Below are 16,460 nucleotides of genomic sequence, written 5' to 3'. Positions count from 1 at the left end.
GGATTCACTTAACAAATACAATGATTCACTTAACATCCAAGTGATTCACTTAACAAATGCAATGATTCACTTAACATCCAAGTGATTCACTTAACAAATGCAATGATTCGTTTAACATCCAAGTGATTCACTTAACAAATACAATGATTCGCTTAACATCCAAGTGATTCACTTAACAAATGCAATGATTCGTTTAACAACCAAGTGATTCACTTAACAAATGCAATAATAATAATAATAATAATAATAATAATAATAATAATAATAATAATAATAATAATAATTTAATTTTTATACCGCCCTTCTCCCGAAGGACTCAGGGCGGTGAACAGGCAAATAAAATAATACAATACATTACAATAAAACACTATTTAAAAAACTTATTCAATATAGCCTAACTTTAAAATACAATACAAAATGTAAAATAAACCCCATATTTAAAAACCCTATTAAGCCAGTCCTGCTCGGAAGAATAGATATGTCTTAAGTTCGCGGCGAAAGGTCCGGAGGTCAGGAAGTTGTCGAAGTCCTGGGGGAAGCTCATTCCAGAGGGTAGGTGCCCCCACCGAGAAGGCTCTCCCCCTCCTCCCAATGATTCGTTTAACAAGTGATTAAGTGATTCGTTTAACAAGTGATTAAGTGATTCGTTTAACAAGTGTTAAGTGATTCACTTAACAAATGCAATGATTCACTTAACAACCAAGTTACTCACTTAACATTTTACATCCTTTCTTGCCGCCGTTGTTAAGAGAATTACTGCAATTGTTAAAGTAGTAACCACCCAGAAGGCAGCAACCGTCGTAAATACATGTCAATAGAAGTGATATTCAGCCGGTTCATACCAGTTCAGGCGAACCGGTAGCAGAGATTGCAGGTGGGTCTAGTCTCCCGCTCCGGCGCTATGCCATCCTATTTAGCCACGTTTTTGAGGCCAGGCACATGTGCTGAAGGCTGGGCGCATGCACAAAAGATGGGGAGAACCAGTGGTAGAAATAACTGAAACCCGCCACTGCAGGTCGAGCATCTGAATTTTGATCACACGACTGTGGGGATGGCTGCCACAGTCGTAAGTGTGAAAAACGGTCGCAAGTCCCTTTTTGCAGTTCCGTTGTAGCTTTGAATGGTCATTAAATGCAGCGTTCTAGGATCACGTGATCCCCTTTGTGATCTCCTGACCAGCAAAGGGGAGGAAGCCAGATTCACTTAACCACTAGGTTCCTCACTTATCAACCGCAGCGATTCACTTAACAACATGTCGCAAAACGGAGCAAAACTCTCTTAAAACAATTTCTCGCTTAGCAAAAGAAAATCCGGGCTCAATCGTGGTCGTAAGTCGACTTACAACCACAGTTCAGCCCAAAATTCCAGTCGTTAAGTGAGACATTGGTTCAGTGAATTTGTTCCGCTTAACGGCTTTTCTTGCCACATTTGTTAAGTGAATCACTGCCATTGTTCAATGAGCAACACGGTTGTTAAGTGAATCTGGCTTCTGGTTGTGGACTTGCCAGTTGGAAAGGTCGACAAAAACGACTCCCGAACCCTGCAACCGTCATAAAGATGAGTCAGGGGTCAAGCACCCCAACATCAATCACGCGATCAAGGGGCAAATGCTGTAACGGTGGGTCGTAAGTGTGAATAAAACGATCCTAAGGATGTTGCAACAGTCAGTCGTAAGTGTGAATAAAACGATCCTAAGGATGCTGCAATGGTCGGTCGTAAGTGTGAAAAAAACCACCCCAAGTACACAGCAAACGGTCGCTGGTCGCAAGTTTGGGGGAGCAAAAAAAAACAACAACCCCGATCCGAAGTACGCCGCATCGATCGGTGGTCGTAAGTGTGGAACAAACTATCCCCCATCCCCCCCTTTTTTTTTTTTGGTTCCGCCGCCCACTTCGAACGGTCTCTAAGCGAAGCGCTGTCAGCCGAGGGCCGATCTGTACCCTCCCGGAGTACAAAGAGGCGCTCTGCACATGGGCAGGAGTCCCCATGCTGGGATTCAGAGCCAGAGCCTGGCAGGGGGTTGCATCAGCGGAGGAGGCGGGCGAGGGGCCTGGCCGGGCCAGCCTATGAGACGGGGGAGGCGGTTCTCCTTGGCCGGCCTGCCTCCCTCCCCGCCTCCTTCTCCCTTCTTAACCCGGAGCAGCAGCACCACCTCTGCTGCCAGCCGCTGCTGCTGCTGCTGCCGATCGGAGGTTGGGAACCATGCCGGCGCCCTACACGCGGATGGTGGGGTGAGCCAAGCGCCCGCCGGTCCCCCCCCTCGCCTCCCCCGGGACCCTCTTGGCATCCCCCCTCCCCACCCCACCCATCCATCCTCTGGGGCTGGGCACGAGATCTGGTGGATCCTCCCCTCTTTTCCTTCCTTCTCTCCTTCCCTCTTTTCCTCCCTTCTTTCTTCTCCCTTCCCTCTTTTCCTCCCTTCCTTCTCTCCTGCCTTCCTCCCTCTGTCTTTTCCTTCCTTCCCTCTCGTTTTTCTCCCTCCCTCCCACCTTTCCTTCCTTCCCTCGTTTCCTCCATTCCTTCTTTCATCCCTCCCTTCTTCTCTCCCTCTTTTCCGTCCTTCCACCCTTCTCTCTTTCCTTCCCGCTTTTCCTCTCTTCTTTCTCTCATCCCTCCCTTCTTCTCTCGCTCTTTTTCTTCCTTCACCCCTTCTCTTTCCTTTCCTCCCTTCCCTCTTTTCCTTTCTTCCTTCTCTCATCCCTCCCTTCTTCTCTCCCTCTTTTCCTTCCTTCCCTCTCATTTTTCTCCCTCCCTCCTTTCCTTCCTTCCCTCCCTCTTGTTTTTCTCCCTCCCTCCCTCCCTCCTTCCTTTCCTTCCTTCCCTCTTTTCCCCTCTTCCTTTTCTCATCCCTCCCTTCTTCTCTCCCTCTTTTCCTTCCTTCCCTCTCATTTTTCTCCCTCCCTCCTTTCCTTCCTTCCCTCCCTCTCGTTTTTCTCCTTCCCTCCCTCCCTTCCTTCCTTCCCTCTTTTCCCTTCTTCCTTTTCTCATCCCTCCTTCTTCTCTCCCTCTTTCCTTCCTTCCTCTCGTTTTTCCCCTCAGTCCTTTCCTGCCTTCCTCTTTTCCTCCCTTCCTTCTTTCATCGCCCTTCTTCTCTCCCTCTATTCCTCCCTCTCACTTTTCCTTCCTTCCTTCCTCTCTGTCTCCCTCCTTCTTCCTTCCTTCCTTTACCCCTCCCTCCTCTCGTTTTTCTCCTTCCTCCTCCCTCCTCTTTCCTTCCTTCCCTCCCTCCCTCTCTCATTCTTTTCCTCCCTCCTTCCTTTCCTTTCTTCCCTCCCTCTCTCCCTCCTTCCTTCCTCCCTTTCCTCCCTCCCCCTTTCCTTCCAACTTTCTTCCCTTCTTCTCCCTTCCCTCCCTCCCTTTCCTCCTCTTTATTGCAGCCTCAGTTTGCTGCCTGTGAAATGGGCGCAACAGGTTGTCCAGCAGGATCCAGAAGTTTTGCATGCCCCCAGCCTCATTTGGTGTGGGGGGGTATCCTCTCCCCTCCACTAGCATAGATCTGACTTTGGCTGGCTCTCTTCCTCCTCCTCCTCCTCCTCCTCCTCCTCTTCTTCCTTTTTAAATAGAGATTGGACAACCATTTGTCTGAAATTGTATATAGAGTTTCCTGCCTGAGCAGGGGGGATCCCTTTCCAACTCTGTTCTCCTTCTCTTCTTTTTCTTCCTCCTCCTCCTCCCCCCTTGCCTCTTCCCCCTCTCCTCCTGCCCTCTTTGCATGCTCAGATTCCCTCCCTCCCTCCCTGCTTCTGCAGGCAGGACCCCCAACAGTCGTGCAGTGCAGGGAGAACATCAGGATTTGTGCAAACACGAGACAGCCAAGTGGGGTAAACTAGATTGCTCCGGTTCTCTGCCTGCACATCTGTCTGACTTTTTTGTGGATTTTTTTTAGGAAATGCCCTCTGGGTTGGCTTAGAACCGTTGCTTCTTCTCCACGTCATCCTCCTCACCAGGGACTAGCCCCCCCTCTTCCCTTGGTAACCTTTCACCCACAGATTCGTTCCTGAAGTCACATTAGCTTTCCTCCTCCTCTTCTCTCTCTCTCTCTCTCTCTCTCTCTTTTTGCTTTTTAATTTCTTTTGCAATGACTCCAGTTTGGATACAGTTAATGTGGGTTTGGATACAAAAAACGAAAAATACCCGGAAGATACTTTGACTTCCTTCTTCTCCTCCTCCTCCTCCTCCCCCCTCTCGCGCCATTTACACGCACACACACACATTCACACACACATACACACACACACAAAAAAATACAGAGAGGACTCCCCATCCTGCCACTTGGCACCCAAATTCCTCTGCACCTAGTTTGAACCCAGGACGTGGTTCAAACTTTGCTTCGCTTGCGCCTAAAAAAATAGCCTTTGCCCGTATCCTTCCCCAACCCCCCCCCACCCCATTTTGCACACAAACTACACAATGCGATGACACAACTTGGACATTGTCGTCTGCCGCTGAAGTGCACTTGGCTGCAAAAAAAGTCCTAGGAAAAAACAGTTGTTGTGCAACCGCTGGAAAACTTTTTATTTGTTTTAAAAGAAAAAAAAAAAGGAGGGGTGGAAATAACACATCCAGCGCTCAACCAGAGTTGAGCAACGGAGAACGGTGTGTGTGTGTGTGTTTTGAGCCTCAGTTTCCCAGGCTGTAAAATGGGCTAGCGTACTGCCCTGCGAATGGGGCTTTCTCCCTGCGAAGGCTTAAATTAAGTGGGTTATCCTCTTCTCCTGCAACGTATTTCGTGCCCTCGAGCAAAACAAAACGTACAGCCAGAAGATTTCCTGGTGGTCTCCTTTCCAGTGGCTAATTCGGTATTTCTCAACTTTAAAAGGAGTGGACTTCAACTCCCAGCATGCCCCAGCCAGCTATGCAGTGCTGACTGGGGAATGCTGGGAGTTGCCCCTCTTAGTTACTCAGATTGCTAATGCTGGCTGGGGAATTCTGGGAGTTCAAGGTCCTCTTAAAGTGATGCAGTTTTTTAATCTCCATGCTGGACTGGGGAATTCTGGGAGTTGAAGTCCCTCTTAAAGTGACCCAGATTTCTAATCTCCATACTGGACCAGGGAATTCTGGGACTTGAAGTCCCTCTTAAAGTGACAGTTTTTTAATCTCCATGCTGGACCAGGGAATTCTGGGAGTTGAAGTCCCTCTTAAAGTGACTCAGATTTCTAATCTCCATGCTGAACCAAGGAATTCTGGGAGGTGAAATCTACCCCTCCTTAAATTGCTCAGGTTGCTAATCTCCATGCTGGACCAGGGAATTCTGGGACTTGAAGTCCCTCTTAAAGTGACACAGTTTTTTAATCTCCATGCTGGACTAGGGAATTCTGGGACTTGAAGTCCCTCTTAAAGTGACTCAGATTTCTAATCTCCATGCTGGACCAGGGAATTCTGGGAGGTGAAATCTACCCTTCCTTAAATTGCTCAGGTTTCTAATCCCCATGCTGGACCAGGGAATTCTGGGAGTTGAAGTCCTTCTTAAAGTGACTCAGTTTTCTAATCTCCATGCTGGACCGGGGAATTCTGGGACTTGAAGTCCCTCTTAAAGTGACACAGTTTTTTAATCTCCATGCTGGACTAGGGAATTCTGGGACTTGAAATCCCTCTTAAAGTGACTCAGATTTCTAATCTCCATGCTGGACCAGGGAATTCTGGGAGGTGAAATCTACCCCTCCTTAAATTGCTCAGGTTTCTAATCCCCATGCTGGACTGGGGAATTCTGGGAGATGAAGTCCACCTCTCCTAAAGTGGCTCAGGTTTTTCATCACGTGATCCATGGGGATGCTGCAACGGTCGTTAAGTGTGAAAAATGGTCGTAAGTAGCTTTTTTTGTGTGTGTAAACGAAATTTACAAGCAGTTCTCGACTTACAACAATTCGTTTAGCGACCATTCAAAGTCACAACGGCATTGAAAAAAGTGGCTTAGGACCGTTTTTCACACATACGACCGTTGCTTGGTCACGTGTTCAAAATCCTTCCTTCCATCCATCTATCCGGATGTTGACAACCGACTCATACTTACGACGGTCGCAGCCTCCCGGTGTCATGTGATCCCCTTTTGTGACCTCCCGACAAGCAAAGTCAAGGGGTAAGGGGGGGAGAAGCCGGATTCCCTTAACGACCTTGTGACTCACTTAAGAACGGCAGCGTTTCGCTTAATAACAGCGGCAAGAAACATTGTAAAGCAGGACGCAACTCCGCGAACCCATTTCTCGCTTAGCTCCAGTTAAATTTTGAGGGTCGATGGTTGGCCATAAGTTGAGGACGCCCCTGTGTGTATCCTCTTGCAAGAAGAAGAAGAAGAGGAAGAGGAAGAGGAAGAGGAAGAGGAAGAGGAAGAGGAAGAGGAAGAAGAAGAAGAAATTCAGGATAGTTATCTTGTTTGCTGTGTATACTGTCATTTTGTGTAAATAAAATAATAATAATAATAATAATAATACTTGAGGACGCCCCTGTGTGTATCCTCTTGCAATAATAATAATAACAACAACAACAACAACAACAAACTAATGCCATGAAAGCAAAGATACAAAAATCCACCGACAATCCAAACTGCCGACTTTGCAACAACAAAGTCGAAACGGTTTCACATTTATTATTCGAATGCAGCAAAATCGCACAAACGGATTACAAAACTAGACACGACCGAGTTGCTAAATTAATCCACTGGTCATTATGTTAAAAAAAAATACGACTTTACCTGTATCCGAAAAGTCATGGGAACATCAAGTGGAAAAAAAGTGATAGAAAACAAGAAGGTGAAGATCTCGTGGGACTTTCGAATACAGACGGATCGTCACTTGGAACAACAACGCGCCAGATGTCACAGTTGTGGAAAACCGAAACGTACAATTTATTGACATCGCGGTACCAGGAGACGCCAGAGTCGAAGAAAAAGAACTGGAGGGAAAAAAAAATCATGAAATAGCGCGACCTGGCCATCGAAACTACACGGCTATGGATGAAACATGTAATAACGGTGCTACCCATTGTCATCGGGGCACTTGGTACCATGTCCAAGAATTTTATAAGATACATCGAGAAATTGCAGCTTCCTGCCATAACATCAGTGGAACTGCAAAAAAAAACTGCGCTACTTGGAACATCGTGCATTTTAAGAAGGTACTTGGTTGATACCTAGGACGCTGGCAGCAACCCGTGTCAACCATTAGCACCAGTCAATGGTATTTGTGATGTATTTTTGAATGTTCAGTTGACTGAGTTCCATGTTTAATGAATACAGTAAATGATACGGTGTTTCGCGAAAATAAGACCCTGTCTTATATTTTTTTGGGATCCTGAAATAAGCGCTTGGCCTTATTGCCGTGCGCTCAAAAGCCCGATTGGGCTTATTATCTGGGGATGTCTTATTTTGGGGGAAACAGAGTAATCCTTATGATTTATATTGATATATTGACCATCAATTGTGTTGTAAATGTTGTACCTTGATGAAGGTATCTTTTCTTTTATGTACACTGAGAGCGTACGCACCAAGACAAATTCCTTGTGTGTCCAATCACACTTGGCCAATAAAAATTCTATTCTATTCTATTCTATTCTATTCTAATAATAATAATAATAATAAATGCCAGTCAATGCTATTTGTGACGCGTTTTTGAATATTCAGTTGACTGAGTTTCGTGTTTAATGAATAAAGTAAATGATACACTACCTGACTCTGGTCTCTTCTCAAACTCCCAAAAGCTTTAACCAAAAAACTCTCTACCATTGACCTCACCCCATTCCTAAGAGGACCATAAGGGGCGTGCATAAGCGCACAAACGTGCCTACCGTTCCTGTCCTATTGTTTTTCTTTTCTTCTTCCTATATATGTTTATATGTGTATATACTACATAATCTTTTTGTATGATGTTGTGACAAATAAATAAATAAATAAATAAATAAATAAAAGAATAGAATAGAATTTAGAATAGAATAGAATAGAATTTTATTGGCCAAGTGTGATTGGACACACAAGGAATTTGTCTTGGTGCCTATGCTCTCAGTGTACATAAAAGAAAAGATACGTTCATCAAGGTACAACATTTACAACACAACTGATGGTCAATATATCAATATAAATCATAAGGATTGCCAGCAACAAGTTATAGTCATACAGTCATAAGTGGAAAGAGATTCCTATTTGTTTCCTTTCAATGTATGTGCTTGTATATCGTGTTGCGACAAAATAATAATTGCGATGTATAAAATTGGCCAGGCAAGACGCTGGCGGAATGTCTGTCTTTTTTTCATTTATTTTATTTATTTATTTATTTGTCACAACAGTATATATAAGCACAAGCATGAAATAACTATACGATATATAAGCATATATATAAGCATAAGTATGTAATAACTATACGGAATTGGATACAATCAAAGGGAACATTAGGACAGGAACGGTAGGCACGCTGGTGCTCTTATGCATGCCCCTTACACAGATCTCTTCCCCTCCCTTCAGCGTTGCGCGTGATTGCCAAGGGTGGCGAGTCGCCAACTTCCTTTTTCTTGAAGTAGATTTAGCAATGGAGGAGAAAGGGGGGGGGATATGCAAAGGCGAGGGAAGGGGTGCCCAGGAATTCTGGTTAAACCGGGAGCAACAGGTTCCTGGATCTCAAGAATCAGCCAGGTTCCACGGGTGGCGGGGTGGAGTGGGGAGAGAGGGGAGGAATGGTGACTTGCTTTCGCAGGAATGGCTTGGGGTGAAAGTCCAGCCTGCGCCATTCGCCCCTTGCTCCGGACTCGGTTTCTTGGCCCCTCGACAAATCCTGGTTCCCTCGCGGGCGGGCAGACGCTGGAAGGATGCCGACCGCTCCTTTCTAACCCTGGATCCTGGGTTCGAGGAGCGGGACCGGTTCCAGCAATTCCGTGGCGGGATTTTTCTCCTTCCGCTGCCGCCCCCCCCCATCCCCGCACCCCGAAGATCTTAGAAGGCAGGAAACGAGTTTTCACGGCTCAGGTGGTCCTCGAGTTACGGCCACAATGGTGCCCAACATTCCTGTGGCTAAGTGGGCCATCGGGTAAGCAGGTTTTGCCCCCTTGCTTGGCACCGTTTTTCTGTGAATTGCCGCGATTGTTAAGCGAGCCGCACGGTTGTTAAACGAATCGGGCTTTCCCAGTGACTTGGCTCGTGAGAAGGCGACCCCAATTGAGTCCAGAATTTCTGTTGTTAAGGGAGACAGTCACTAAGTGGGTTTTACCCCCTTTTTGCACACTTTCCTGCTACGGTTGTTAAGTGAACCACTGCACGTGTTAAGTGAGTCACACGGTTGTTAAGTGAATCGGGCTTTCCCATTGATTCTGATTGTGAGAAGGTGATCTCAATTGAGCCCCAAATTTCTGTTGTTAAGTGAGACAGTCACTAAGTGGGTTTTACCCCATTTTTTGCAGCCTTTCCTGCCACGGTTGTTAAGTGAATCACTGCAGTGTTTAAGTGAGTCACACGGTTGTTAAGCGAATCGGGCTTTCCCAGTGGCTTTGCTTGTGACAAATTGAGCCCCGAATTTTGGTTGCTAAGTGAGACAGTTGTTAAGTGGTTTTACCCCATTTTGCAGCCTTTCCTGCCACGGTTGTTAAGTGAATCACTGCAGTGTTTAAGTGAGTCACACGGTTGTTAAGCGAATCGGGCTTTCCCAGTGGCTTTGCTTGTGACAAATTGAGCCCCGAATTTCGGTTGCTAAGTGAGACAGTTGTTAAGTGGTTTTACCCCATTTTGCAGCCTTTCCCGCCACGGTTGTTAAGTGAACCACTGCACGTGTTAAGTGAGTCACACGCTTGTTAAGAGAATCAGGCTTTCCCAAACTGTGACAAATTGAACCCCAATATTTCTGTTGCTAAGGGAGACAGTCATTAAGTGGGTTTTACCCCATTTTGTAGCCTTTCTTGCCACGGTGTGTTAAGTCAGTCGCCCGGCTGTTAAGCGAACCCGGCTTCCCTCATTTTTTATTTTTATTTTTTATTTTATTTGAATTTATATCCCGCCCTTCTCCGAAGACTCAGGGCGGCTCACACTATGTCAAGCAATAGTCTTCATCCATTTGTATATTATATACAAAGTCAACTTTTATTGCCCCCAACAATCTGGGTCCTCATTTTACCTACCTTATAAAGGATGGAAGGCTGAGTCAACCTTGGGCCTGGTGGGACTTGAACCTGCAATAATTGCAAGCAGCTGCTGTTAATAACAGACTGCATTAGTCTGTTGAGCCAGCAGAGGCCCCATTGATGACGCTGGTCGAAGGTCACAAAAGAGGACTCACGTTACCCCGGGATGCAGTGACCGTCATAAATACGAGTCAGTGAATAAGCGTCCGAATTTTGAACACGTGACCGGGGAGGCACTGCAATGGTTATAGTGGTGAAAAACTGGTGAAAAATATACAGGTGAAAAACTGTCACAAGTCCCTTTCCTCGGTGCTGTTGTAACTTGGAACGGTCGCTAAGCAAAGTCGAGGACTACCTGCAGTTCAACTGAGCAGCTGGGGTTTAACAATAGCATGGGCTTTTTGCATGTGTGTCCGAAGGGGAGGGGTCTCAAAGGCTCCGGAGTTTCTCTAATTGGACCATGGAAAATAAGATTAAACATGTAAATTTAAAAAAAACAGGCAGTCCTCAACTTAAAACACTTCGTTTAGCGACCATTCAAAATTATGCCACCACTGAAAAAATTGACTTGTGACCCTTTTTCCACACTTAACGCCCGTTGCACCGTCCCCTGCGGTCACGTGATCCAAATTCGGACGCTTGGCAACCGGCTCGTCTTTACGACGGCCGCGGGGGAGGGGAATCACGCGATCCCCTTTTACGACGAGGGAAGTTCAGCGTGGGGAAGCCAGATTCGTTTCGCCGAGTTCCTCGCTTCACGACGGGAGCGATTCCCATCCCAACCGGGGCACGAAAAGGCGTAAACTGGAGGCAAAATTCACTCGATGGTTTCCCTCAGCAAACCAATACTCCCCAATATTGCGGGATTGCGGTCGTAAGTCGAGGACGGCCTAGGAAAGCAGCCCAGATTTGTGAGCGGTTTTGGGAAGCGGGCGTGGGAACGAGCCTGCCGGCGCCGCAGGTTCGGCGGTGTGGTGTTTGTGGTAGCATGCGTCATTGGTGCTCCCCATCGGACGAATATTTGGGGGGGAGGAAAATATATCTATATATATTCATTTTTGACATCTGCAAAACCCATGTGAAAACTTTACCTGGGCAAAGGGTGCCTGTTGGGGATTCCTTCCCCTTCCCTCTACACACACACACACACAGAGTGTGAGAATTGTGCAAGTTGTGGGAAAACCTGCCAAACTTTTTATCGCAAACTTTCTCCTCTTCCTTAAAGCTTGCTCGGAGACAGATTTAATCTCCGGTTGTGTGTATTTAATTAGGGTGATACTATTAGCTTGTTCCAACCTCCAGTTTCCTCAGGTTGTTATTTTCCCCCAACCCACCCTGCGTTTCGGCTTGCTCGGGATGGGACGCGGCAAGTCGGCGAGTGCTAAGCGAGCCGCGCTGCATTTGTAGAGCATGTGCAGAAGGCGGTATCGTGCTGATTTGCGGGCGACCAATCGGCTTTTAAGAGTGGGGTTTGAAGCCAACTCGCTCGGAGGTGCAGAGCCGAGATTTGCGAACACGCTAGTGCAGTGATTTTCAACCGTGGGAAGTTGAAGAGGGGCGGGCTTCAACTCCCAGAATTCCCCAGCCAGCATGCTTTAAGATGGTTGTACTTCAACTCCCAGAATTCCCCAGCCAGCATGCTTTAAGATGGTTGTACTTCAACTCCCAGAATTCCCCAGCCAGCATGCTTTAAGATGGTTGGACTTCAACTCCCAGAATTCCCCAGCTAGCATGCTTGAAGATGCATGGACTTCAACTCCCAGAATTCCCCAGCCAGCATGCTTTAAGATGGTTGGACTTCAACTCCCAGAATTCCCCAGCCAGCATGCTTTAAGATGGTTGTACTTCAACTCCCAGAATTCCCCAGCCAGCATGCTTTAAGATGCATGGACTTCAACTCCCAGAATTCCCCAGCTAGCATGCTTGAAGATGCATGGACTTCAACTCCCAGAATTCCCCAGCCAGCATGCTTTAAGATGGTTGGACTTCAACTCCCAGAATTCCCCAGCTAGCATGCTTTAAGATGGTTGGACTTCAACTCCCAGAATTCCCCAGCCAGCATGCTTTAAGATGGTTGGACTTCAACTCCCAGAATTCCCCAGCTAGCATGCTTTAAGATGCATGGACTTCAACTCCCAGAATTCCCCAGCTAGCATGCTTGAAGATGCATGGACTTCAACTCCCAGAATTCCCCAGCCAGCATGCTTTAAGATGCATGGACTTCAACTCCCAGAATTCCCCAGCTAGCATGCTTGAAGATGCATGGACTTCAACTCCCAGAATTCCCCAGCCAGCATGCTTTAAGATGCATGGACTTCAACTCCCAGAATTCCCCAGCCGGCATGCTTTAAGATGGTTGGACTTCAACTCCCAGAATTCCCCAGCTAGCATGCTTTAAGATGGGTGGACTTCAACTCCCAGAATTCCCCAGCTAGCATGCTTTAAGATGGTTGGACTTCAACTCCCAGAATTCCCAGCCAGCATGCTTAAAGATGGTTGGACTTCAACTCCCAGAATTCCCCAGCCAGCATGATTTAAGATGGTTGGACTTCAACTCCCAGAATTCCCCAGCTAGCATGCTTTAAGATGCATGGACTTCAACTCCCAGAATTCCCCAGCTAGCATGCTTGAAGATGCATGGACTTCAACTCCCAGAATTCCCCAGCCAGCATGCTTTAAGATGCATGGACTTCAACTCCCAGAATTCCCCAGCCGGCATGCTTTAAGATGGTTGGACTTCAACTCCCAGAATTCCCCAGCTAGCATGCTTTAAGATGGGTGGACTTCAACTCCCAGAATTCCCCAGCTAGCATGCTTTAAGATGGTTGGACTTCAACTCCCAGAATTCCCCAGCCAGCATGCTTTAAGATGCATGGACTTCAACTCCCAGAATTCCCCAGCTAGCATGCTTTAAGATGGTTGTACTTCAACTCCCAGAATTCCCCAGCCAGCATGCTTTAAGATGGTTGGCCTTCAACTCCCAGAATTCCCCAGCTAGCATGCTTTAAGATGCATGGACTTCAACTCCCAGAATTCCCCAGCTAGTATGCTTTAAGATGCATGGACTTCAACTCCCAGAATTCCTCAGCCGGCATGCTTTAAGATGGGTGGACTTCAACTCCCATAATTCTCCAGCCAGCATGCTTTAAGCTGCATGGACTTTCCCAGAATTCCCCAGCCAGTATGCTTTAAGATGCATGGGTTTCAATTCCCAGAATTCCCCAGCCAGTATGCTTTAAGATGGGTAGACTTCAACTCCCAGAATTCCTCGTCCGGCATACTTTATCATACATGGATTTCAACTCCCAGAATTCACAGCTGGCTGGGGAATTCTGGGAGTAGAAGTCCATCCATCTTAAAGTTGCTAAGCGCTGGAAACGTAGGTTTTTCTGATCAAAGAATGTTCCTTTTTACAGCAAAATCAGACTATCTTACATGTACGGGGAGTAAGAAGAACACGCGTGAAGAAAAATTATTTCTAAATGGCATATTTGCAAATATGGCCGCTATCTCTTGCGCTGACGTTAGCTGTCTGCGTTTGGTTCATCCGGGTCAATGTATTTAAATAGGATTTAAAATTGAATCGGAGGCTGTTTACCTAAGCATGCTGGCTTTTTTAATCCTCCTTTCTACGTGGCCTTTCGCAGCCTCCGGCTTGGGTTTGTACACACAACTGTTTCGGAGACGTTGCCACACTCTCTGTGCACGTACAAAGTTCACACACCCTGTGCACGTACAAAGTTCCGAGCTGGTGCAAAATTGAGCAAGATTTACACACAAATTGGGAAAGATTTACACAAGCGAAATCTCGCCACACAGAAGCTGGGACTTTTGAGAGTTGGGGGGTTACACTGTGGTGGTTCGGTTCGAGGAATCGTCGTCCTCGACTTACGGCCACCATTGAGCCGCACATTCCCGTCGCTAAGTGAAACGGCGGTTACGCGAATCTTGTGCCCCCGTTGCACGAAGTTTCCTGCCGCGGTTGTTAAGTTGTGTCGCACGGCTGTGAAAGGAATCCGCCTTCCTCGTCGACGTTGCTGGCCAGGTTGTCGCAAAACGGGGACTGCAGGACCCCTTCCTCGACGCCGCAACAGTCATAAGTACATGCCAGTTGCCAAGCAAATCTGAATTTTGATCACGTGACCAGCAACGGTCGGAGGCAGCAATGGTGTGACAAAACGGTCCGAGTTCAATTTTTTTTTTTCAGTGCCATTGTGACTTTGAACGTTCACTAAGATGGCCGTAAGTCGAGGACTAGCTATCCATCTTGTTTCTGCCAGATCTTCATATACACACACAGACTTATTACAGATAGTGCTTGACTTACGACAACTGAATCCCGAATTCCTCTCATTGAGTGAAATATTTGTTCCAGTGAGTTTTGCTCCGCTTTACGACGTTTCTCACCACGGTTGTTAAGTGAAACCTTGCCATTGTTAAGTTAGTCACCGGGTGGTTAAGTGGCTTTCCCCTTCGACTTCGCTTGTCAGAAGTCCGCAAAAGGAGCTCTGTCGACCTCGGGACACTGCGACCGTCGTAAGTGTGAGTCCGTTGGCAAGCGTCTGAATTTTAATCACACGATCCCGGGGATGCATGGTCGTTACGTGTGAAAAACGGTCGTGTCCCTTTTTTTCCCAGCACCGTCGTAATTTCGAATGGTCACTAAATGAAATGTCGTAAGTCGAGGTCTGCCTGTATTTGGAGGATTGGGGGGAATGATGGTTTGAGGCCGCTTTTCTTCGTCTAACTCTCTTTCGGAGGCTTTGAAGAAGCGACTGGACTGCCATCTGTCAGAAATGGTGTAGGGCAGTGATGGAGTGGGAGGGGGGATCACGCGCGCGCGTGCCCACACCCATAATTCTATGTGCCCCGCCCCTGCACGTGTGACACCCCACCCCTGCTCCTGGCACGTGATTTCCCGGTAGGTCCGTTTTTCTCCCTCACCAGGCTCCAGAGCCTTTCTAGGTGTCTGGGGAGGGCAGAAACGGTCTTCCCCCAACCCCCGGAGACCCTCCAGAGGCCAGAAACGGCCCGTTTGCCAATTTCCGGTGGGACCGGAAGGCTCGATTTTTTTGCTGTCTCCAGGCTCCAGAGCCTTTCTAGGAGTCTGGGGAGGGTGAAAATTGCCTCCCCCTCCCCGGGAGGCCCTCCGAAGGCCGGAAATGGCCCATTTGCCAACATCCAGTCCAACCTAAGCTCGTGTGCCCACCAATATGTGCCATAGGTTCTCCATCACGGGTGTAGGGTCTCCAGCTTGGGCGGCGGAGTTGGACTAGATGACCTACAAGGCCCCTTCCAACTCTTGTTCATTGAATAATCTCATACTCTTTTTCCAGCCGTGGAGCCTTCTCGCTTCGGAGATGGTCTGCGGTGCCGGTACGTTGGGCCCATGCGCCCCGCGTGCTCCACGGCGACTTGGCCAAACTCTCCGGCCGGGTTCAGGAGTTCGTCGAGCAAGGGGTGCGCCTCTGCCAACCGGACAGCCTCCACATTTGCGACGGGACGGAGAAAGAGAACACCAAAATCTTGAATTTCCTCGAATCGGAAGGCGTCATCAAACCGTTGACGAAATACGAGAACTGGTCAGTCCGTTCGGCTGGTCCTTCTCATGTGGGATGGTGGGGGAGGAATATGCCAGTTCCCGCCCTGTTTTGCAAAAGGTTTCCGGCGTGCCAATCCAAAGGCGCAAGACTCCATCTCCCATCGTCCGGCCTGGGGACGATGGGAGTTGGAGTCCTGCGCATCTGGATTGACACACCAGGTGCCTTTTACAAACCTTCGACGCCCGAAATTCCCTGCGATCCTTCCACTCTTCCCTTCTTTCCCGCAGCTGGCTGGCAAAAACCGACCCCAAAGATGTTGCCAGGGTGGAGAGCCGGACGGTCATCGTCACGGAGAACCAGAGGGACACGATTCCCATAACGGCCCCGGGGGTCAAGGGTCAGCTGGGCAACTGGATGAACCCCAAAACTTTTCAAGAGGCGGTGGACGATCGGTTTCCGGGTTGCATGAAAGGTGAACGGGACAGGGAGGGGAGGGGAGACAATCTGAGATTGAGCCTCAAGGAGGAAGGGGAAAAGAATTTGAACCCGGGGCGCAATTCCCATCCTGCCACTCGTCCTGTTGCCTGATGGATGCGGCCCCCGCCAGTTCAAATGCCTCTTCCCGACTTTCTCTTACGGAGAACGGGGAATATCCATCCTGGCTAAGCTGTTTTTATTTTTGCATGCTTTGGGTTTGTTTGTGGGCACTGTTTTTTAAGAGCTGCGTTTTTTCAAACGCTTTCAAGTTTTAAGGTGGGTGGACTCCAACTCCCAGAGTTCTCCAGCCAGCCGTGGAATCCTGGGAGCTGGAATTCTAGGGGGGGA

The 16,460-nt window shown here is 47.8% G+C and overlaps 1 protein-coding gene across 2 annotated transcripts in view; it reads left to right on the top strand.

Moving 5' to 3' along the window:
• Nucleotides 1-2,139: 2,139 nt before the first annotated feature.
• Nucleotides 2,140-16,460, top strand: part of PCK2 (phosphoenolpyruvate carboxykinase 2, mitochondrial) — a 31,845-nt gene continuing 17,524 nt past the window's right edge. The window contains exons 1-3 of one of the 2 annotated variants that reach the window (XM_058181766.1): nucleotides 2,140-2,231; nucleotides 15,429-15,674; nucleotides 15,923-16,107. In XM_058181766.1, the coding sequence (XP_058037749.1) occupies nucleotides 2,203-2,231; nucleotides 15,429-15,674; nucleotides 15,923-16,107 (460 nt within the window). In that variant the 5' untranslated portion in view covers nucleotides 2,140-2,202. Of the gene's footprint in view, nucleotides 2,232-8,671; nucleotides 9,009-15,428; nucleotides 15,675-15,922; nucleotides 16,108-16,460 lie in introns of those variants that run through there. The other variant, XM_058181765.1, reaches the window with a different exon arrangement.

Source organism: Ahaetulla prasina, chromosome 4, assembly GCF_028640845.1.
Source record: "Ahaetulla prasina isolate Xishuangbanna chromosome 4, ASM2864084v1, whole genome shotgun sequence".
In the NCBI taxonomy this organism is placed as follows: domain Eukaryota; kingdom Metazoa; phylum Chordata; class Lepidosauria; order Squamata; family Colubridae; genus Ahaetulla; species Ahaetulla prasina.
The sequence above is the reverse complement of the archived record's forward strand: the minus strand, read 5'-3'. Positions and strand labels throughout refer to the sequence as shown.